Source organism: Buteo buteo, chromosome 4 (genome assembly GCF_964188355.1).
Source record: "Buteo buteo chromosome 4, bButBut1.hap1.1, whole genome shotgun sequence".
NCBI classification, from domain to species: Eukaryota; Metazoa; Chordata; class Aves; order Accipitriformes; family Accipitridae; genus Buteo; species Buteo buteo.
Genome location: NC_134174.1, coordinates 38,064,442 through 38,087,975, shown reverse-complemented (window position 1 = coordinate 38,087,975; position 23,534 = coordinate 38,064,442). Strand labels below are relative to the sequence as shown.

General features: G+C 34.9%; 1 protein-coding gene across 14 annotated transcripts in view; it reads right to left on the bottom strand.

Annotated features, from left to right (window-relative positions):
• Nucleotides 1-23,534, bottom strand: part of SHLD2 (shieldin complex subunit 2) — a 44,363-nt gene that overhangs the window by 15,259 nt on the left and 5,570 nt on the right. For 6 of the 14 annotated variants that reach the window (XR_012650086.1, XM_075025569.1, XM_075025567.1 and 3 more), the window contains exons 3-6: nucleotides 19,349-19,415; nucleotides 6,636-6,742; nucleotides 2,534-5,030; nucleotides 566-673 (exon numbers count right to left, since the gene is read on the bottom strand). Coding sequence is in view for 13 of the 14 variants with exons in the window: in XM_075025569.1 (XP_074881670.1) it covers nucleotides 566-673; nucleotides 2,534-4,046 (1,621 nt within the window). In the remaining variant the exon portion in view is untranslated. Of the gene's footprint in view, nucleotides 1-565; nucleotides 674-2,533; nucleotides 5,031-6,635; nucleotides 6,743-13,358; nucleotides 13,383-13,886; nucleotides 13,938-18,787; nucleotides 18,829-19,348; nucleotides 19,416-22,768; nucleotides 22,788-23,534 lie in introns of those variants that run through there. The other 8 variants (XM_075025576.1, XM_075025575.1, XM_075025568.1 and 5 more) reach the window with 7 other exon arrangements.

Sequence of the window (23,534 nt, the reverse complement as noted above, 5' to 3'; positions counted from 1 at the left end):
AAGAAATCTTGTATCATAGCTTGGTAAGAAGAACAGCCACTCTTGATCATTCACCCCAGAACCTGCCTTAAATAGCTGGCAATAATGGACATCAGGAAGACAGTAAGAACAATGCAAATTCACAGTGATACTTCCACTGTATTTTCCCCTTAATCTCCAACCCTCTGTGGTTCAGGTATCTTTAAAAACTGTGCTTAATAGCCTGCAATGAGTTACTTTCCCTGCATGAATCTACTTACTCTGTAAGTCTCTAAAATTCTTGTGAAAAATTTAATCCTCATGAAACCTTTATGGTTGAGTCCTGGAATAACTGCTGTTTCTTCAGTTTCTCAGAGTCTTGAATGGTAAGCACCCAACATTACCATAAACTACACATGCCTATCTGATGTCATCATGACCACACCTTGTCCACAGGTGTTCCTGTCATACTTTATAGGTGTTTCGTACACCTCAGTTGCTCGCATTTCCACTTTATCCTGGGTACGAGGCATTGCCAACAAAACAGAGTACTTTAAATAGCTATTTTACTGTGATTTTTGTGGAAATTTATGCACTATAATCTTACATTCTTCTGGATTGAGAGCTGAGCAGTTCCCCAGATTCAGTAACTGACTGGCAAATGTAGATTGCAGCATGATTTCTCCACACCAAAGATTCTCATACATTATTATATCTGCAAGAAAAAAAGCAACCTTATCAACTCATGTATCAACAATATTGAAGTGTATCACACTTTTCTTGACTATAGAACCATCATACATACAGGTATGAAAGAGTTTGAAAGATATCACTTGGAAATAAATTAATTTTTTTTATAATCTGCCAACACCATTTACAATGAGTTAATCAATTTTTCTCAGTAGTTTGATGTAATTCTTCAATTCATATAAAATATTCAATAGCCTCATAGCAGGTACTGTATAAGTGAAGTGAGTGACTGTGTTGGGTAAATTATTATTGTGCAACATTTCAGAATGACTAGTAAAGTACTAGGCTTACCCAGAAACACTTTTGATGTATTTTGAGATGAGAATGTCTAAGCAGAAAAGAAAAAGCCCAACTTATCTTCAATCTCTTTAAAATATTGTCCTGGTTTCAGCTGGGATAGAGTTAACTGTCTTCCTAGTAGCTGGTACAGTGCTATGGTTTGAGTTCAGTATGTGAAGAATGTTGATAACATTGAAGTTTTCAGTTGTTGCTAAGTAATGTTTAGACTATAGTGAAGGATTTTTCAGCTTCTCATGCCCAGCCAGCGAGAAAGCTGGAGGGGCACAAGAAGTTGGCACAGGACACAGCCAGGGCACCTGACCCAAACTGGCCAACGGTGTATTCCATACCATGGGATGTCCCATCTAGTATAGGAAATGGGAAGGGGGGGTGGGGAATCGCCGCTCGGGGACTAGCTGGGTGTTGGTCAGTGGGTGGTGAGCAATTGCCCTGCGCATAATTTGTACATTCCAATCCTTTTATTACTAGTGTTGTCATTTTATCAGTGTTATCATCATTATTAGTTTCTTCTTTTCTGTTCTATTAAACCATTCTTATCCCAACCCACAAGTTTTACTTTTTTCCTGATTTCCTCCCCCATCCGACTGCAGGGTGTGGGGAGTGAGTGAGCAGCTGCGTGGTGCTTAGTTGCTGACTGGGGTTAAACCATGACAAATATCTACCTTTGCACTTCCCTATAAGCACTTAAAGAACTCTTAACAAAGAGAAATAGGCATCTTAAACTGTAGTAGCAGTCAAACAATTTTATATTGTGTAATTTTTTGCACATTGCAGAACCTAAATGGACAGATTACTATCAAGTTCCAGTCAACTCCAGCCCTAAATTAGGTGCAATTTCATTTTTATAGTACTGCATTCTTACATGAGATGTGTTCTTTAAAGAGAAAGCGTTCTACTCCTGTCAGATATTAAAGAGTACAAAGGATTTATCAGGAGGAATCTTCATTATTAGCTGACATGTTATGAAAAAGGTGAACTGCAAACAGCATTTTATATTTCTGCAGTCTGTGTCAGTTACGAGTTAATGACATGATCCCTCTAAAGATGCTACTGCTAAGCTACAAAGTCCTTCACAGGAGGAAAAGTATTTCTCACCCTGAGACTAATTGTAACATCACAATTTTCTGGTCCATCTGCCGGTCCAACAGCAGAGAATTACAAAGAAGTCTACAAATCAAACAACTAGCACATCTGGTTTGTAATAGGACTTGTACCTTTGAGAAAAAACTGTTTTAAAACACTGACAAGTTCCGGAATACACCTGACTACCTATGGCACTGCTGTAGTGTCAATGCACTGCTGTGTCTCAAACCAAAGACTACACATAAGAGACGGGCAAACTTCTGTGGGACAGTTGATGTTCCACTGGAAGGATGACTGAGAATTCAAAGTGATGTTGAATGATGCAAGAAAGATACTTACAAATGCTTAGCCATGATTCCAAATTACTGATTACATATTGTTCTATTTCAAACAGGCACTTTAAAGATCCACATTTTAAAAAGACAAATAAAGGAATTCTCACCTGTAAGCAGTACAATATCCCCAGGAAACACAGTGAGTGACCAAAACGCAGCACCATGCCACAGCACCACCTTTCTCTCAATTTCTGACTGGTCAATAACTACAATTGTTGCTACAGGAACTTTACGTGAAGATTTTGGTCTACTCTTCACCTGTATTTCTTTGATATGACAAGGATGTACTATTGTGACCAAAACATTGTACTTTTGATTTTTACTGCAGCAATTCTTAAGTGGTGATAATTTCTTTTGAAGTTTCTTGAACACTGTCATCCTCTCTTGATCCACTTTCATCCCAGGATCAGCTGGAGAAGAATTCAGTTTAGCTCTCTTTGATTTCAGCTGTCTTTTGAATGCTGAGTGAAAAATATGAAAGGAATCTTCACACTTCCGGGCTATTTTAGAAGAGCTCCTGTGACAACTGTCTACTTGAGAGCACAATACTCCTGAGCTCAATGGTTCAATACAGATTTCATTTACAAATTGCTCACCAGGAACATTAAGTTCTTGAGACTTCTCTGTATTTTCCTGAGCACTTCCTTCCTGTTTTGCAGCTTCAAAGCAAACATTTTTCCCATCACTCTCAGAGCTGAAAAGTTCAAGGGAACTTTTATACTCTTCCTTACATTCATTTTCAGGCACATTAAGACATGTTCCAACATCAGAAAAAAATTGGAAGTGATCACACTGCCGTTCTTCAGGTTTTTTGCCTGTTTCTGATAGTTTTATGATTCTGTTCTGCATCTCATTCCAATCTTGTGCAAAAACAGCCATCTGACTTGATGTCATTATACTATGAAATTCAGTATCTGTTGACACTGTAAAGTCTGAACAATCACTTGGTTCTCCTTTTGGTTTTAACTCTTGATTTGGGGGGAAAAACATATCCAGATATTGACTTAGATGTTCATGCTGATCACTTCTACAATCCGATTGAACACCTTGTCCCACAGGCCTTAGGTGTATGGTAATCTGCTTAGTACTGGCAACCAAATCAGAAATGTCAGAGCTGTTGACTTCTAAATGACTAGCTTTTCTTTCAGTGAGGTCTGAACAACAGCCATGTGATTGTTTATCTTGCCTAGCTGATTCTGCAAATTTTTGTGGAAGGTGTTGATCTGCAGCCTGGCTTACATTTCCATGTGTGCATCTGTCTTTAGGTATTTGAAAATCAGAATAAATTAAACTTTCGGTGGTCTTAGGTGTGCTGGTACAAGTTACTGCCGCAGGTACAAGAGACAAATATTCTTTTGTATCCATTAATCTCCCCTGTTCAGACTGTTGAGAGCCATCATCATTTGTAGGAAGTGCTGTGACTACAGAGCTTTCTGCCTGAAACACTAAGTGGTCAGCATCTTTGACTTTTTCAGAAAAAAGACTATGTGTATCATACAAACAGCAGAGTTCTCTCCAGTTTTCAGCAGCAGGTGCTGAGCTGCTTTGCTCTGACACCTCCAGCAGGCCTGGAATACAGGGTGCTCCCACAAAAATATGAATTTGAGGTCTTTTTGACATTTTTGATTGCTGTGTTAAGTTTGACTTTAAACAATGTGGTTTATGCAACAAGCACACTAAATATTAGTAAATGCAAAAAGTTGTATTTGGCCTTTTCTTAACATTTTAGAAATACCTAAAATTCAAGGGAATATTTCATAATTAAACTGGTAAAAACATTACTTTATTACTAAAAACCTGTAAAATTAAATGTACAAAATAAAAAATGGAAGTTACTTTTTGTGTCAAACTTGCATAGAAAAATAAATTTACAGTAGGGCTTAACTTCTGATTCTGATACTTGGAAACACGTATCAGATGCACAGTTATAGGGAAGTTCAATTTAAGTTTAATTATTAAGCAGACTTATCTTCATTTATTATTGCTAATTAAACAGTCAAATGTGAATTCACTATTCAGTACTTCATTTTAATTCATGTGAAATAAATACCTGTAAGAAACTTTCACAGCATGGTAGGGGAGAATTTAATCTCCGAGAAAATTACAATTTCAACTAAATGATTAAACATACTACAGCTATTTAAAATTAGTTTAAAGTTTGCTAGAAATGCAATATCTTACATGCTGTTTTAGCATGAAAATTCTGTATTTAGTGATTATTTTATGAAATGGGAAGTTTCAGGATATTACTAATAAATTAAAATTATTTAATAAGCACTAAGAGGTCTGTGAAACTTGAGCAGATGATTTAGAATTTGCTTTAATTCTTTTACATAATATCATAATACTCAAGAAGTTACTAGCTTTTCTAGCTAATTAAAAATAAGCCCATCCTACACAGCACAAATACAAAAGACTTTTTAATTTTTTTAATTTCTGCTATACTGTAATTTTAAAATAGACAGCTACAGCTACAAGTGTTCATTAAAATGCAGACACCTAGCTACATGTTTTGGGAGCTTTGTTAATAGAAGTTGCTGCAATAGGCAATTCTGCAGAGGTAGGAAACGGAACACCAGAAATGAAATTCAGGAGCTAATCCAGCTGCAAACAGAAAAAAAAGAGCACTGAAACAAACACAGCATTGAAAGAGATTTAACTTTTCATTTATCACTTATTAAATTAAGAGCAATTTTCCTAACAACCCACTAGGGGTCAATAAATCTGCACATTCATAAAGCTCATAGTAACATGGAAAAACTATAAACATCCTGGAACACTGATATACTATAGGTGTAACTGGAAAAACAATATACAACCACTAAAATTAGATATATCATGCCATAATACAAAGAAGCTACAAAACACAGTAACTGGTATCACTCAGTTTTATGCTCATTGCAAAACAAATAATACTTAAAAGATTGGAGTATCCAAACTTCTGCAGTTGTACATTTAAATTCAGGCTCATAAGAATGCAACTTTTAAGGGACAATTCTCATACTTGTTAAAGTTTTCAGTTATGTAATTAAAGAATGGTAATATACAAATAACCAAAAAGACAGAATTTACAGTTCAACACCAAAATAATGGATGAGGTAAGAAGGGAAAGACAAAGCAAAGTGATAGTGAGGTTAAGTTTTGTAGATAAAAGGCTGCCCAATACTGAAGTTGTTTTTACATCATGTAACAGATCCCGTATGACAAACAGAAAATGTTACCACTACTTTAAATGAACTTTAGAAGTGTAACCTGATGAGATTCAATAATTTCTTTCATTTCAAAATGTATAAGTCAACAAATTTAAAAAGCTACCAGTAATTACCTTGGTTACAGCCATTACAGATGGGTAGCTTTCTTAATTAGGTACTCTATAGCATAACAATATAAATGTCTCTTCATAAGGAGGTTCATGTGAATAAAAGGTTCAAATGAATTACAAAATATTTCTTCCACATATGTTCTATAGTACAAAAGAGGTTGAACAGCACAGTTCTGACACAAGTCCATGCCATTTCTAAAGAACTTGCATACCATGCAGAGATTAATGAAATAATCAGTCATTTCCGAACTGGACTTTGGTAGGGCGAACAGCTCTTTCACTGCAGTCTTTACCTAATTTTAAAAGGGCTGAATACCAACCTGTCACAGGTATAAGATACCATCTTATTCCAGTCTTACTGTCTTGTTGCAAAAATTCTCAAGCATTTGTGTATCTAGTTTCAGGGAGATGGAAATCAAGTGAACTAAAATATGTTCAGGACCAAATAATTTGCTTACCTGCCTTCCATACCCTCAGAGTAAGCTTATAACAGAGTTCTAAGTTTCTTACAAGGAAGAACTGAGATTCAACTACACTGTAAATGAGCCCATTAAATACTTCAGTTCTCGATGACTTCTGAGGACACTGGAAGGGCAATTTGGTTGCTAAATAGATGAGATCATTATAACAGTATGTTTAAAGGCCAGCTTAAAACCTAATGTTGCAAGACCTTTCAGAGATTTTGTATTCATAGAAAAGTTGGTGCTTAAGATGCCATAGTGTAAAGTACTCAAAATTAAATAACTGTTAACTGTCCTAGATTATGTTATGAAAATATAATGTAGGGCTTCACATACTGTGCTAGAGCAAGTTTTTGCACTTAAAACAAGAAAACAGTAACACAGGAAAGCTTTTAGATAACTACATATTTCAAAGGCTAAACATACCTTTTCAATACTTGAAGTTGAGTATAAAAGTAAGTTTAAGATCCTAGAAATGCAGTTGTATTTCACTCTACTTCCAGAGATACCCCATACCATATTTGAAGTGTATTCTATAATCAGGATTGAAAAATGAATTAATCAGTTAACACTTGAAGGAAAAATATCACAGAAGAATCATATTAAAACCTTGGTTTTTTTGTAGTTCTGTCTCCTCCCCATATTAAAACCATGGAAACTAGCTTTGTTTTTAGTTCCCAAGCACTACTGTATTAATTTTAATGGAAAGCTTTACCCATCTATGAAAACAATGAATTGTAAATCTAAATGCATCCCAATAGCCCCAAATTTTCTTCTCAGTATATATATACACAAACTCTTTATGGAGAGTCTGAATTAAACAAAGCTATATCTTGGCATAGTTGTGGTCTTCATAAAATCTATTTTTTATTTTTATCCTTGAGATTCAACTGGATGAATTCTTCTTACATTAAGATAAGATCCTTGTGGCAAAACAAGAGTTTTAGTTTCAAATTTAAATAAGGGAAAAACAGAAATGGGAAGATAAAGATTACAGCAGAATTGTTTAATGATTTTCATTTGTTACAGATTAATCAGTTTTGTAGTTTGCTTTAAGTAGTTTCACTCGCACTACAATATTAAGTAGTATCTGTGTGAGGATTAGATTACAGCAAAAAAGTAGTTATATATATACCTCTGGTTAAGGAAGTAAGGGTATATTGCAGCATGAGAAGATTAATGAAAGAACAGGCTATTAAAAATAAAGGAACAAATAACTGGAAGGTTTATGAAGATGAGGTTAGGCTAATGTTCCAGAGTCTCAGTGTAAGCCACTCTTGGATCAGAAATGCATCCCACTAGCCCTCATCTTCTATGAAGGAGTAAACTACCTACTTGGACATGTATTGAGATATTACAAATAGGAAAGACAGACAACTGCTGTGCCCCTTCCACCTTTTTTTCCTTGAGGATTTAATTTTGTGGACCTGATAGTGTCAGAGTGTACTCTAAAAAAAAAGCTTACTTGTCTTGCAACTGCAGTGGTTTGGACTCAAGCTACAGCAGGCATGACACTGCCAAATATAATTGAAAAATTTCTGCATTTTCTTCCAGAATAACTCATCTTTTTACATCTACATTTATGAATACACACTAAGATCTGTGACTAATATTGAGCATTTTGAAAATACTTTTTTTAGACAAGCACTTGAGCATTTGCTTTTATAAGCACACCTTATACCTAAGTAGTATTGACATGACAAAAATATATGAATAATAAATGGTGACTTATTTACTACAGTACTAAAACCCCACCCATGACAAAAAATCTATGAGCTACTGATCACAAAGTAAACTGAACACTGCCAAGATCTACTACTGTCTACATATAGGGACAATTGATGTCATTAAGCAACTGAACTTCCCTGAAATAGATTAAATTGAATTTACAATAGTATGTCAGCTATGCCAACTTCTAGTACAAAAATGAGTTTACTAAAGATGTCAGCCTCTATACAAATGTGTTCTGAATAAATATCTGGTATATAAGAACACTGCTGAAAGAGTATTGCATATAAAACATGTGAAATCAGATTAATAGCACTAATTAAGATGCCAACAATACTTTAACAGGCAAACATTTTTCAAAAAAATAACTTCTATACCTTGGTAAACTTCCAATTATATAGTATTTTATCAGCCTCTCATTTTAACTATCACTTCTCTTTTGTTTTTTTGTCATGTTTAAAAATTAATAAGAGTTATACTTAAATTCAGAAAGTTTTCCTAAACTTTCCAGTTCTGTAATTTCTCTAAACTTAAAGTTTTCTTTCCTGATTCATATTTTGCAGTGCAAGTATATTACATTAAAGCAATTGAATCAATGTTATTTAATGAATTTTTGCAATTAAAACATCAGTTATATTTTCAAAACCTAAAATTTTGATTTTTCTTAGAAATTTAGAGCCTAGGAATGGTAAGTGACCTCTGCCTACTTCCTGGTTCACTTAATGAGTCCACTATTGAATGACCTGCTTTGGCAATTTCCGAGCGACTTCTTAGGTCAAAGATACTAAACTCCAATACCAGGAATCATCAGTACTTATAATTATTTAAGTCTGTAAATCAGAAAAAAAATTAAAGTTTGGGTAAATTCTCTGTATGCAAAATTGTTTAAAGAATCTTTGCTATGCTTCTTTAAAACAGTATTATTTAGTGAGTTTTATTAGTGAAGTTCTTGTACTTGTGCCTTGTTTTAAAGAAAAAGTCAGAAAGAACAACTTTTATTACAGATCTTAAAAAATGAGCAAAAACCCTATCAATCATATTAGCAAAATGCCACTGCCACAAAGCAAATCCATTTTTATACTGTAGTTAAATTATGTGTGTAGACAGGGGGTTAACTACACCAAAGATAACAGGAGCTAAAGCTCATAAAGATAACTGAAATCTGAATGCACATATCCATTGTACCTGTTAATTATTACACCATTTCTTAATTTGTGGAAAGGTGCTCTATTCATAATAGCCAATGAAAGCCTAGCTTTTTATCTCTGAAATGGTCAGAGTCTGATTGACGGGTCAATGATCTATTAAAAACCAGTAACTACATCAGCAAGTTTTACATTAGCAAGACACTGCAACTAAAGTTTAATATACCTATTACAAGAAATACATTATGGTACACAGTGTATTTCCCCCAACCTAAACAGTAAGACAGGAATTCTAAATTTAAAGGTTTTTTAAAATGAACAGCTATGTCATAAACAGTTTGTTAATCTTTAGTGATTTACTGTACATAGGACAAAATTAAAAATAGCTTTAATAATCCTTTCCAATAGTTAAATACTCTAGGAACACTGTGTGGTGCTACATACAAGGCCTTAAATTACCCTTAAAATACTTTAGAAGCATTCATTACTTTTCTTCCATATTTCACTAATCATTAATAGTATTCACTCACCATGATAATCACTTAAGCTTTAGGCCAAAGTAAATTAAAGAGGGTGACAGCTTCAGCTTCCTATCACTCCTGAATATTAATGCTAGTCAGATGCCTAAATCCCTGTTTTTAAAAGTTATATCCAAACATAGTTTCATCAAGTCTTTACTTAAGCCCTATACACTGAAAGTAAATCACTGTTAACCTCTGGGTTAACAGTTTCTTTATGTCTGCTATATTGTACAGCTTCAAGCTATAAATAAAATTACAGCAATAACAGACAGCAGTGCATCAGAAGACAAAGGATTAGAGCAATATAATGCAAAAGTGTCACTTTTTCCCTCTGGAATTCTCCTACAACCCCAACACTGAAGTTTTTTTGGGTAAAACCAGGATATTCTTTTAAATTGCAGTTTTGATCTGGTACAGGTTGATGAACATCCTAACCTGTAAGTAGTTAATAACTTGATTTGTGCAATATGCAAAAGCAATTATATTGTCCTTTACCCGCTGAAACGCTGACCCTGTAGATAACAAACACAAAGTAAGATATTCTTTAAATTCTAAATTTTAACTTCTACTGTGAGCTTTCCCCTCCCTCATTTGCACACTTGATTTTACACTTCTTCTATGTGTAGTATAAACAAAATTAAAGGACTGTTTTCACTGACCTTACAACAGGAGAAACTGAGTTATTAATAGCCATTTTCAGAGTATTTACTTTCAGTTCAATTCAAGCTGTAGGGTTGTTTGATTGTTTTGGTTTTGTTTTTTTTTACAACAGTTCATTCCATATTATGGTAGAGCAGAAAACCTACTAAGACACTGGCTAACCACAGGAAACAGAAATAAACCTCTGGATGCAGAATTCTGATCACACCATAGGAAACTCTTCTGGCACTTTTAACATGCTGCTTAAATATTCCTCCAAAATTCAACTTTATCTTTTTAAAAGCCAGGTAGTGTAGCTGTACAACAACCTTGGAAAAACTGAAAAAACCAGCAAACAGTGTAGTAAGTTTCATATACTTAGAATCTGAAACAACTCTAGGATGAAGTGATGAACACATTACATGTTTGCTTGCAACCTGTGCAAGAAAAGGATGAAGTTTATGCCAATAACGCATGCTGGCACTGCAAGTGAATCAATACACCAGCAACAGCACCTATCCACCAAATCAATAAGAAGCTTGGTCCAAATATATATGTATTAAGAGGAACCCAATGTAAAATAAAAACTGCCAGAAGAATCAAGCTAAGCAACTCATAGCTGAAGCAATTTTATATTCTACATAAGATTAAGGGATGTATCATGTGGGCTTAAAAGAAGATTATACCTGTAAGTGAATGGAGATTTAAGCAGATTGCTTTAGACTAGGCTAGTGGGACCTAACAAGAAGCCAAGAGAACACCCATGGGGGAAAAAGTATGGTACATATGGGCAACTGGGGAAATGGATAGGATAGGTAATTACAAGTCTTTTTTTTTAATCATCTTTTGGAGATGGTAACAATCACCAAATACCTTTTATCTAAATTTTAATACAATGTTTCAGGTAAAGACTATAGTCCTATCTATAACCGACATGTTTAACCAAATGTAATTTTACTCCAAGACTGTTATTTGGCTCACAAAGTTAATTTTCCGGAATACAGTGCATAGAGGCAGCTGTCGACCAGACACAGTGGTATAAGCAAGAATCCTGCTAGTCAATATCTAAATTTATGAAAATCCCAAGCTTTTATTTGCCTACAGCAGTACCTATAATAATTAGTATGAAGTTACCTCTAAATGCTATCTGAATATAGATTATTGACCATAAAGTAATTTCTTTTAGTACTTATTATTTATATTAAATAGCAGCAATACTAATCCATTGAGTATTTAGTTCTTGTCACTGGCTATTACCAGAGGACTACAATACCATTTGGTCTCAAGACAGGTACAGCTGGTTTACAAATATATAAGAGCTGTATTCAGCAATATATAGCCATAAAAAAACATGTACCCAAACTTTTTTCCTCACCTATCTGCAGCGCTTTCAGTAACAAAACGCTTTTTTGAATATGAAATACCTATGATTTAGGCATTGCAATAGAAACCTTCCTAAATACTCCTGAAGCATAAGCAGGGATATCAGTAATTTAAACCAAAAATGAGTGTTTTGAGAAGTTCCATACAATCTGACACTTTTCAAAAGTTAAATCAAAATACTGAATAAAAGGCTAGCAACACTAAGTTGTTCTTCATAACTTTTACTGAACTATTAAAATAAATAACTAAGGCAAGCAATAACTAAGGCAAGCAGTCAGATAGCATTGTTAACATTTAGTGCATACCTACTTGCCTGCAGGATCAAGGCCTGTGGTTTCTAAAGCTGTGCTCTAAGAGGGAAACATTTTCCTTGAACTGAAATAAGGACATTTCTTCCTTAAATACAAGCTTGGATCATATGGAGGCATCTACTCAGCAGTTGAATCAGCCATTTTACTTTAGAATGATTATTTTTTGGAACCAAATGATGCACAAATCTGAACACTGATAATACATTTTCAATTACCCAGAGATGGGCTTCATTGTGTTCGAAAACTGGAGTAAAGGTAGTAGGCTTTTGTGATTAACTTGATAATTCTTTCCTCACTGACTTTGTGCCTTGCAAGATCTCCTTTTAAGAACATGCTATTTATTGATTTTTATTTTGCAATACATAAAAACACATAATTAAGGAGATATGAACATAAAGTGGCTGTTACAAACAAAAGAAGTTAAAAGTTCAGAAGAACAGTGACCTTTTGTGTAGGAAAAAGATAAAGGTAAAAGGTCAAAAACCAAAACATGCACAGCACTTTTGTGTAAGAACACTCATTCTCCAAACCCTTATTTTTGAGAATTACTTAAACAACTAAACTGCTATACCTTCTGTCAAGAAAGATATTCTTCCAGATATTTCAGCATATTCAAAGAACTCACAATATTAGAATGACATCATGACAGCAATTAAGTCTGTAGAAAATTATCCACAGGTATCATTACCAATGGAAATCTATTTTAAGGACTTAAATCTTCTGCTAATCTGAGGTTGATAAAAAATACAGGACCTAAAATGAAAGTGAGGCAACTAGTCAAAGAAATATGATCATAATAGCCTTATTTCCATCAGATTAACTGCCTGTAGATTTGATTTATTAGGATCAGAAGATAAAAAACCCAAGATCTCAAGGCTAGCATCAGCTTTTATTTTCTTCTTGCAAAAGTCTTGTCTGTTTTCTTAAACTGAATTTTTTTGGCCAATCGGGAAAATAGGACTTTTTTCTAAACTGAGTAACAATTCACTGAGCTTTGATTTAATGGGTTTCTGTAAAATGTGTTTCTAGAACAGCAAATACCTTTCAGCTTGACTTAGTAATACAAATGCCAGAACATCACTATGATATTGTGCAACAGGCATTGTAATATTAATCAAGTACATCTTCCTGCACAAATCCAGTGTATTTCTAAAAATAAAATTTTTATTTAGGTTCAAATCATGTGAACTGGTATTTCACATTTTGAAAGTTACTGGAATCCACCTTACACAACAACTACATATATCACTGGGATTAACTGATTATAGCACACAGATAGCCATAATCAAAGGCTGCTCCTCTCAATTGCAGTTGCTTTAGGGGTTTGGGAAAGAGAATTTACTCTCCCATATTGTATGTGGCTTCCACGCGATGGTAGAAAAAATTATTTAAAATACAAAGCCACCACTAGTATTTTCTCACCTTTACAAAAGCTTCACTCAAAAAAGATGAAGTTTTCTAGCAAAAAACTGGATGCTGACTGCAGATTCACAGACAAAAACGGGGTATCATCAATGTTTTGGACAACAGCCATAGGTAAGACTGTGCTATGCTTGTGCTTTTGTACTGTGGGAGACAGGGTGTTGAAAAGGTATCATTTGTAAGTCTACTTAAGTGGGATAAATCAGTAATCTACTAGTGTTAGTAAAATGCCTTTCACTCTCCACCACAAGTGGCTATGTTAGAAAAGCCACACTTCCTCTTGCATTTAAGGCAAGTGGGGTATTTTTTCCATTTGTCAGCATCACTAAATAATTCAAGTTAGATGCCCGTTAACTAAAAGCACCAGCCACCCACTCATACTAGGAGCACACAAGTCATCACTAAAGACATGCTCCAAGGCTGTGTGTGCAAAACTAGAAACTACACAAGCAGCTTCAGAAGAAGCCAGATGGCATACTAGTCCACAAGACCCCTTTAGACCAATAGCTAAATCAGGAGTTCATTTACCTCCTCACTGTTGATGCAGGATCTCTCCAGAAGAGCAAATATTTAACCTTCCTGTAAACAGAAACAACAGCAAGTACTCTTTGACAGGACTGGACCTATGGCACCAGACCTCTTCTAATCTTTCCCCACCCAAGCCACATTCTGCACATTTTATCTGTTTCTGTAGTATGCAACTACATCCTTCATGTGGTAACATTAGTGTGTATTAGTGAGGTTCAAAATAACTGGTGATCTGATATACTAGCTTCACACAAAGTTTCTATAAATCTAAAGTCTCAAAAGAAAAGTTCATAACACATGCTTCTGATGCAAGCATTGTATTTTAAATGAAACCCTGGACAGATGTTAACTACATGACAGTACTGACTTTTACATCCAAATATCTAGTATTTCTGTTCTTGAAAATGCAAAGAAATTTCCAGGTTATTTTAAGATCTTCCTGTTGCACACACTATATACCTCCCCCCAAGAATACATTTCAGCCTTAACAACTGTAAAAGATAGGCTCTTCTGTCTAGAAGTGCAGAGGTTTAAGATTTTTTTCCAGAGATAAAGCTCCCTTAAGGAAATATAACCTTCAGACTTGGGCCAAGCTGGCTCTGTACAATAGTGAATAGCACTCAAAGATCACAGATGGTTCATTGCACACACTTGCTCCTTATTGTGGCTACAGAAGCAACATATCTACCAACTTCTTTATAGAACTGTATGAATGTCAGCCAAGCAAATGCTCTTTCACAGGTATTATGGCTAAGGAGTAAAGTTGTTAATTTACTAGAGCCCTACAGAAAAATCAAGATAAAAATTTCAGAGTATTTTAAGTTAGTAAAAACTACAGTGAAACTTGTGCAAACAGAAAGAAAGTTTTAAGTCTTTCAGCATTTACCTAGCAAAAAATTAAGAAATTATACATAAAGGAAATTAGCATTCCATTTTTAATACATAAGCCTTTACATTTCAATGGTTTAGATAGATGTTAGTTTAGCAAACTGGTTAAGCTTTAACAGAGAACTGGTGACACTGAGTAACTATCAACACAGCTGACTGAGCCAAAGGTGCCTTTTAGATGCAAATTTCCCTATTTCAAAGGGATAACTTCTCTCAGACTTTAAGGCAGCAATGTACTTAAACTAGTTATTCAAAATAATTTGATTGATTATACTTCAAAAAAATTGTAGATCACAATTTCTATCCTACTACACCCATAAAAGTTAAATGAAATCATCACAATTGAACAAAATCTGTGAATAAAATGCTTGAAACCTTGATTTCTATGGCCTGTACATCTATCTACCCTTTTCCATAGTAATTCAGCTGTCTGAAAACACCTCAAGCAAAAATCAAAAAACTCAAGGTATGGTGTTACAAATCATCTTGGGTCTCCCTCTACTGTTGTGTCATAGAGCATAGCAGTAGTGCATAGCAGCATAGCCACTGATAAAAACCTTCCTGCACCTTTGCTCTCAGTAAAGATGCATCATTTTCTTCACTGTTTTTACATTAGAGGCAATACCTCAATTATTTTCTGTACCATGCTAATGTTACTATTGCTGTGTACCTTCACTTAGTTGCCTTTAATTCAATAACTTTTACAAAATATTTTGTTGCTTGCAGTACTACATAGTCCTCATTTTTGAGGTGTATTACTCTAAGGGGTTGAGATCAGTCCTATCTGCCTGACTCACAGCTAATCTGAGAAGTCTTCAGCATCATTTATTTCCCCCTCACCCTTTTTACACCTGGGAATATTCTGACCATCCTAACTCTTCCATCATGTGCTTTGGGAGAAAGTCCAGCCACATATATGCAGACTTAACATGTTCACACACACCAGCAACCCACTGAAAGGAAAGTACCTTTCTTGAGAAGCTCGTACTCTAGATGATCAATCTTACCACCAAATTATGTTGACAAAACCAACAATACAAAAACATGAGGGAACCATGAAATTTTAAGTTGTGTAACTTTCAAACCTCCTGAAGTATGAAGAGTTAAGGATGGAAACTAAAGAGGTTTATCTATTCATCCATTTGTATTCATGCAGAAGCTGCTCCAAGCTGAAGTACAATTATAAATTGCCTCCGAGTACAATTCAATATAATGAGGAAAGACTAGATTTAACAAATGCTCACCTCATAGTTTACTTAATACTGTGTACCGGAACTGTAATCCTGTTTGCAAATATATTTTTTTTCCTGTCTGCCAAATGTTGCAAGTTCTATACCTGACCTTTACTAGGATAGAAACAGTAGGACTGATAGTGTACACAAGGCCAATGTGGCTACTAGTGTACTAGCATAATTTTTATCCACACAACCATGTGAGCTGCTATACAAAGCTAAAATCACAGCAGTCTTCAGAAAAATATTTTTAAAACACTAGTAGGAATTTTTCATATAGAACAGAAATGGCAGTGTCAATGTCAGAAATGTATCTTTTTAAGAAGAGTTCTGTTTAATGCCCCAATACACAAATGAGTTCAGTAATAAAGTAGATCTGAATAGTCTTTTGTAACCCGGCCTTATTCTTTGCCAACTGATACACTTGTACAGAAAGACAGTTACAACTATGTATGACTCATGATATTTCAGCTTCATGTGCACACAGGTGAATTTTACCTTCTGTAAAGACCTGAAATAGGAAAATTAGAGGTAAAATAAATTATGACTACTGCAGGAAGGTGAAGAAATAGAGGGAACTTGCTATCCACTCCATATCAAACTATTCTAACTAAGCTAACGATTTGAGTAACTCCAGATTTTACTTGCTTGTGGAATATAAATAATCAGCTATTGTAGTATTGAGCATGTAACAGGTAATGACTAAATACACATTAGTTTTGTCCTTCCCATAGATTTCACATTAAGACTTGTTTATATGAGCTTACTTTAAAAGATTTTAAAATTAGCAGATAAAGCAGAAAAACAAAAAGCTATTACATTAAACATGTGACCTATTATCTTTCTCCAGAGATTAGTAACCTTTACAACTGACCAGAGAGAAAGGAATTCAAAGAGCAGTACAGTTTGCTCCATCTTAGCTAATGTTCTGAGTTACTTGACATCTCATTGCAAGAGCTGTACTGATGTTTACACTACATATATAAACCTTTATCTTGCAGCTAAAACTAATATTCCATCCAAATTAATGGCAGTATAGGAGCCATAAGCTTATAACAGCAAATATTAAATGAAATATGGCAACACTTCATGTTAACCATTATGAAACACTGGAACATAAGAAAAATCTAAGAAATAAAAATACATAAAAACAAACTGTTTGTGCTGACAAATATGACAGCTTAACCTAAAAAGCAGCAAATGGAGATTCAGTTTATGGTATGGAAATCAGACTAAAAAAAATAATCAAAGGCCTCTTCCCCAAAATAAAGTCAGTAGTCATCCACTAAATACAAAGTATTCAGTGACACTTGAGACCCAAAATACTAACATGTTAACTGAAAGCTTTTCTCAACAGGAACTTGTATGACATCACAATATATTATATAATATATTACAAACTGCAGCTGCCAACATAAAAACCTTGCAGAAAACTGAATAGTCAGATCACAGCAAGAGTAAATTACTAAGTGACAGGGCATGGATAGAAGGCTTTAATCTTCACAAAATAAGCAAGTGCAAGTACTTGATTTGATGAAGCTGGGAAGAAAAACATCCAAAGCAGTGTCCATTTAAACTGTATTCCTTGTTAAAAAAGACAAATATAGAAGAGGGAAGAGGTAACATCATAATGTATAAAAGAATTAAGAACCACACAGTATGATTACGCAATTCTTAATTCTGTTATACTTTATGATGTTACTTGATGCCCCTTTCTCAGTTTGGCAAATAAGTTTTACTCTACCAGCTCTCAAGTTAAAATTCTAATCCCAAATGGGAACCAGCTGTCAAGTCCCTTTACCTATGCCTATCCTTTAACTTGGGAAACCCAGCGTTTAGAATACAGGTACTTACATTTTAAATCCAGGCAGTTTTTAAGTGTGAAGCCCTGATCCTGAAAGTTACTCTATGCATATACCATTCTCCAAGTAACCCTGAAATGACACACTGTTTAGTGGGCAACTGAGATTTTCACTGAGCATGTAAAAATGGAGAGAGAGGCTGTGCATCAGTGGTATCCTCCACTGCTGAGCAATGCAAAGCCACTTGTACTGTACTGCCATATAGAATGGTGGTGTTATGAAAAGTTCTTCCCTCCCCAATCACAGCCCAGCTTAAGACTGTAAACACCATAAAGTGAAAGACCATAAAAAATGTCTTGACTCAAACTTATCTTTCAAAAAAACAGAAAAATCTCACTCTTGTAGACAACATTAGTATTTGAGAAAGGGGTGGGGAAAAATCTTGAGACTTTGAAAGAATGGGTTTTGACCTATTCAACTGCTCACTTTATATGAATCAAAATACAGTTAAGCAGGGACTGAAGCTGTTCCTATTTAGGAGTTATCTAGGGTTTTCCACATTACATTAGATTTCTAGTCTGGTTCCATGCTCCATGATAGAAATTTGCCACCACGCTTCATACTAATACCAGTACTCATGATAACTCAAGAATAGTCTAATCCCATTATCCTAAGAAGGAAATCTGACTACTCAGGTCAACAATTGGATGTCAAGAGCAGTACTACTGGAAGAAAGTTTGTCATTGATCTTTAGGATTAGTAGCACTTTACAAGCACTGATGCAATAAGGGGGTTGATCTTGACTGATTATTCTACTGTGGAAATGAAAGTCTCATGCCTGAGAAGTAAGAGCTCTGTCAACTGGGGGTTACACTACTGTACACAGGAAGACTGGGAAATAGCTAAACTGCAATGTCTGTACTCCCAATAGGTCAATTAGAATTAGCAGTCCATGCAGTTAAAGATCTGATAAAGTCACCTTGATCCATTTCATCTTCAGATTTTATATTCTCTTATAACCTAGGATGGGAAAACAAAATAGAAAAAAGCAAGCACAGACAAAGCTCAAGGAATTACAGTGCTTTAAAAAAGTTGATCTGACATTCTCAGCAAAAAGGCACAGTCATATCTACACCAGCACATTCCCAAAGAACTCACGGCAATTCCAGTATCTATTTCCTTTGTTTGTTGAGTAACTTCAACTTACTTGGCATTTTAGAAAGTTTTATAACCAAATATAGTCACAAGTCAAGTTGTATTACCTTCTCTTCACCTGTCAACATCCAATCAGCTGGATGAAGACTTGCTGAAAGACTGATGTTTTTCAGACACATTAAGCACATAGTGTGGAAATAATTGAAATAAAATCAGCTAGAAAAACACATATGTAATGTATTTGACAATCATTCCTTTTATCCAAACTGACACATTAAAGCCGAAAGTACTTGTTAGTCCAAGAGAACTTCTGCTTATTTCTCTAACACTAATTTCTATGGATTCTTTTAATCAAACAGAACCTGGAAAATCCTACGTAACTTACATTTTTTCATTATCTTCAAAGTAATGTGAATAGACTGTAGTTCCATTAGATCTCACTGTTTCTGTTCCTAATAAGGAAAAACACTGAGTAAATTTAATATGCTCTGATAAAGGATAAACATTCAAGACAAGTATTTTACTTATCACTTAGAAGACAATCTAAGATTTTCCTGTATTTCTTGAGAAAATCTAAGTTTGGCAGGAAAGAAAAACTGTATCAGTTTATTAGAAAAGCAAATTCCATTACCTTCTCATTAAGTACTGTCCATGCTCTGTAATTTCTAACCTATATTCATTCAGATCCAAGGACCATATAAGTTTGCACAACCATCTCAGTTACAAACGATACTTAATGCATTTGTCCTCCCCATACCTTTAAGAAGTAGGGAATAAATTATCAACTGTTTTTCTTATGGGAATTGAGGCTAGGAAAGATTAAGTAATGTTGGCTCACACAGTAAGCTGAAACAAGTAGAAAACTCAGTCTATGTGAAACTTTCATACCCATACTTTAAACATTGCACTATCATTCCCCAATGCATAATCTTCTGCTTTTTTGATAAGTCACAAAACTATCCTTATTATCTCAACTCTTCAGCTTACCTATTGAGATTTTAACATTCATCATCTCTGATTATCCCATTTCTGTATCTGATTTTCTCTCTTCCTGCAATATAAAATTTATTGCCCTCCTCAAATGCTTTTATTCCTTACTTGACATCTCAGGTGCTGACTTACACCAGCATGAAAAAAACCAAACGATCCAAAGTTGGTATTAACACAGGGCGCCCGGTGTTCCTTTTTTTTTGTTTAGTTCTTGAACCTCATACACTATTTGAAAGAGGTTTTCTCTTACCTTATGTATTTTGCAGAACCTACACATACAACTAGGCCTTAATTTTCAAAATGTTAAAAATTACTTTAAAATTTAAGTCCTGAGACAGTGTGCTAATATTCTGATTCTCCACTCAGAGAAAAAAGGTGATGAGAGTACAATGTTTTGCCAAATAAGATATCTTTTTTCTTATAGTTAACAGGCCCATTAATTTCTTTGACTTATAATAACCTTCACTGAATTAGCCATGTAATAAACAAGAATAAATTAAACCTAAAACTAAATAACACTAATGGACTTGCACTACACGTATGGGTTCACTGGTAGATGAGGCGTAAAGTATACAGGGGGAACAGAACAGTGAAGGACATTGGCTTTTTTCCTTCCTTCTCCTCTGTTATCTTCATGAGGTATTTGTCACATGAGGAAGAAGCCCAATTTCTGCTAATATAGCCCAATGTTACATTTATTTATATAACTGTCACAGTGCTAATGGAGACTATAAAAACCTTGGATGAATATATAGCATACACTCTGTTCAAAAAGTTGATACTCGAACAATCTAAAAGCATACATTTAGACAGCCAGTTAGTTTTCCTTTAGTAAAGACAAACACCAGCTTATCTGAAAAACTGGTAAGACAAAACAAAAGAAATCAAGATAAGCTTTTACAAATTCCATGACAATTTTAACTCAGTGAGTCAGTTGACAGCAATAATACTCCTTCTGAAATCAGAAAATCTGTTATCAATGATGTGCAGAGGCTCTACCTTACAAGTATTTCAAAATACTCTTACCTTCAGCCTACTGACTTTCAAAGAAAAAACAGAAGAGATAAAGTAGAACAGATAACTTAGGCATTATCTTGCCAACATTGACAAGACTAGACAATAAATAATGAAGACAAACAGCACAAAATCTTCAGCTTGTTAATTAGAAGAAATGTTTATCTAATTCAGATTCTGTGGCAGTGCCGAGGGTTTATGGCAGCAATTACAAACTGTTCTCATGTCAACTGCCAATATCCCTTGGATGCTCCTCACATCTCTGGACACCACTAGGCCCAGCCCACCCTTGGTCCTTTAAGGTGTCCACTGCTCCCACACCAGCACCAAGTAACAATGACAGCAACAATGCCTCCCGAAGATACTCCAGGATATGCAGATTTTGTCTGTGCAGGTTTTGCCACAACTCCATAAGCTGGCACTTGTCTGGCACTGCATGACTATACATTTAACACGATTGCCATATGGGCAGGCACCTCAACACCATATAGAACATGTGATTTTAATAACTCCAGCATTTTGAAAGAACTACATTATTCATAAACCAAATAATTTAACTAGAAGACAGACCAAAAGGACTGGAAAAATACCTTCTTTTTTTAAAAACAGTGTTTTCAAAAATTGTTCAAATGTGCTCAAGATGGGACAAATTAATTAAAACAGGTCAGAATAACAAATACTTCTATTTTCCCATTGAGATTCCTCTGGGATGAGCTATACAACAGTGACTTTTTGCACTGGATCTCTACAGCCAGTGGGTACCATGAATAATCTTGAGGTCTGTGAAAGATGACTAAGAAAAGGTATCATACATACATTTTTTTAGCATCCAGCATAACCAGTGATTTCTCTAGTTTTTCTTTTAGGAAATCCATAGTGCATTGAAAAATACCAGCCAATGTACTCCAGGACTTTTCTGATGAACAATGCCAATTTCAATTGTACCAACAAACTTGAGAGGCAATTCTTAATTCCTTGGAATCGGGGCTTCATCCACCAACATTTTTCACAAAGGATTAAGCATTCAAACATATTTTAACAATACGGATTTCCATAACCAGTCTTCCAAAGTGAAAGAGGATAAAGTTGATTTTGTTAACTGAAATGCAAACAAAAGCATTACAGGAGACTAGTATTCTCTAGTTCATAAAAGCTTTCATGTTTGTTATTTAAACAATATGCACTTTGTTTATGCCAACAACTTCTGATTGTCAATGGAGTATTAAAGCAAGAAAAAACCTGGTTTGCAGTCTCTGATGCTGTGATTCCAGGCTGTTAAGATCTCGGGTATAATATTCAGCCAGACAGCCAGGGCTGCAAACCCCATCAATTTCAATTGTAAATGTTACTTTCAAACAATTCTTATTTCACTCCTGGCAAACCATACCTTCTGCTATCTGTTGTGTGCTGTGTTGACTAAAATAGAGACCAATTCTCTAAGAAATAGTATAATTTCCAGGAAATAAACTGACTTAAGTACTCTTTTTCCCTCCTAAGCCTATTTAAGGGAACAAAGTTCGCATGCTCAGAGTGCATCTATGAAGGTTTTTATGCCTGTATATCTGTCAGCTTTCCCATAACTAGCTTTTTACATCAGCTAATTTCACACACATTTAACAGTTAGATGGGAATCTCAAATATATTGGGTTTGGTAACTGTATCATCCCCTCTTTTGTCTTTTACACTAGAAATGAGGAAAAAACTAAGCACAAGCTAAAGATTATTCCACAAAGACAAAACAGCTGCTTTAACAGATTCTCACTGATAGAGGAACTGAGAAAGAAAAAGCCTTCGCACTGACCTGCAAAAGCCTCTATCACTCCATGAAGGGCCATGTTGACTGAAAGGTCACTGAAATCAGAGTAATTTGTTACCCACTTCATTAAGTTTCAGATCAGATCTACAAGCTCCAGAGAAAGTTACTTTTTGTCCTTCCCATCTGAAAACTAGAAGTGGCACTACAGGAAATAAGTGTTATAAAAAGTGTATTTCATATTTCTTATATTATCCAGCAATGCCTGTTAGTAATATATTGATAGTAACAGTACCAAAACATGGCACAGAAATTTTTTGCATATCTATAGACTGCCTAAACAAGAGAGGAGGACATTATCTCCTGTATACATGAAGAGCTTTTTATATCTCTTCTGTCACAGAGCTGAAGTAACCAGCTGGCAACCTCAGTCATCATGCACAGCAACTATATAAACAGATGGAGACAGGCAGTCTTTAAAGCTGATAAACATAAGCACCACCACTTTTCATGGCAATCAAAACTGTATTTACTTATGAGGTAGTTATCAGAATTTATTCAATATTTTCTGACTTCTGCAGCAGAATTAGTAACATTTTAAAAGCTCAGGAAACTGCCCTCTGACACTTGCTCTGAAATGTTCATAGATTAGTCCACTTACTGAGGGTTTTCCAAACACCTTTCACTGAGAGAATTAGGAACCCCTGTCAAATTTACATTCTGGAAAACAGCCTAATTCTACTGCCAGAAATGTAAAATAAGAACAGAATTTTGCAGCAAAAGGTTTGGAAAAGTAAAAAAACCACTTATGACT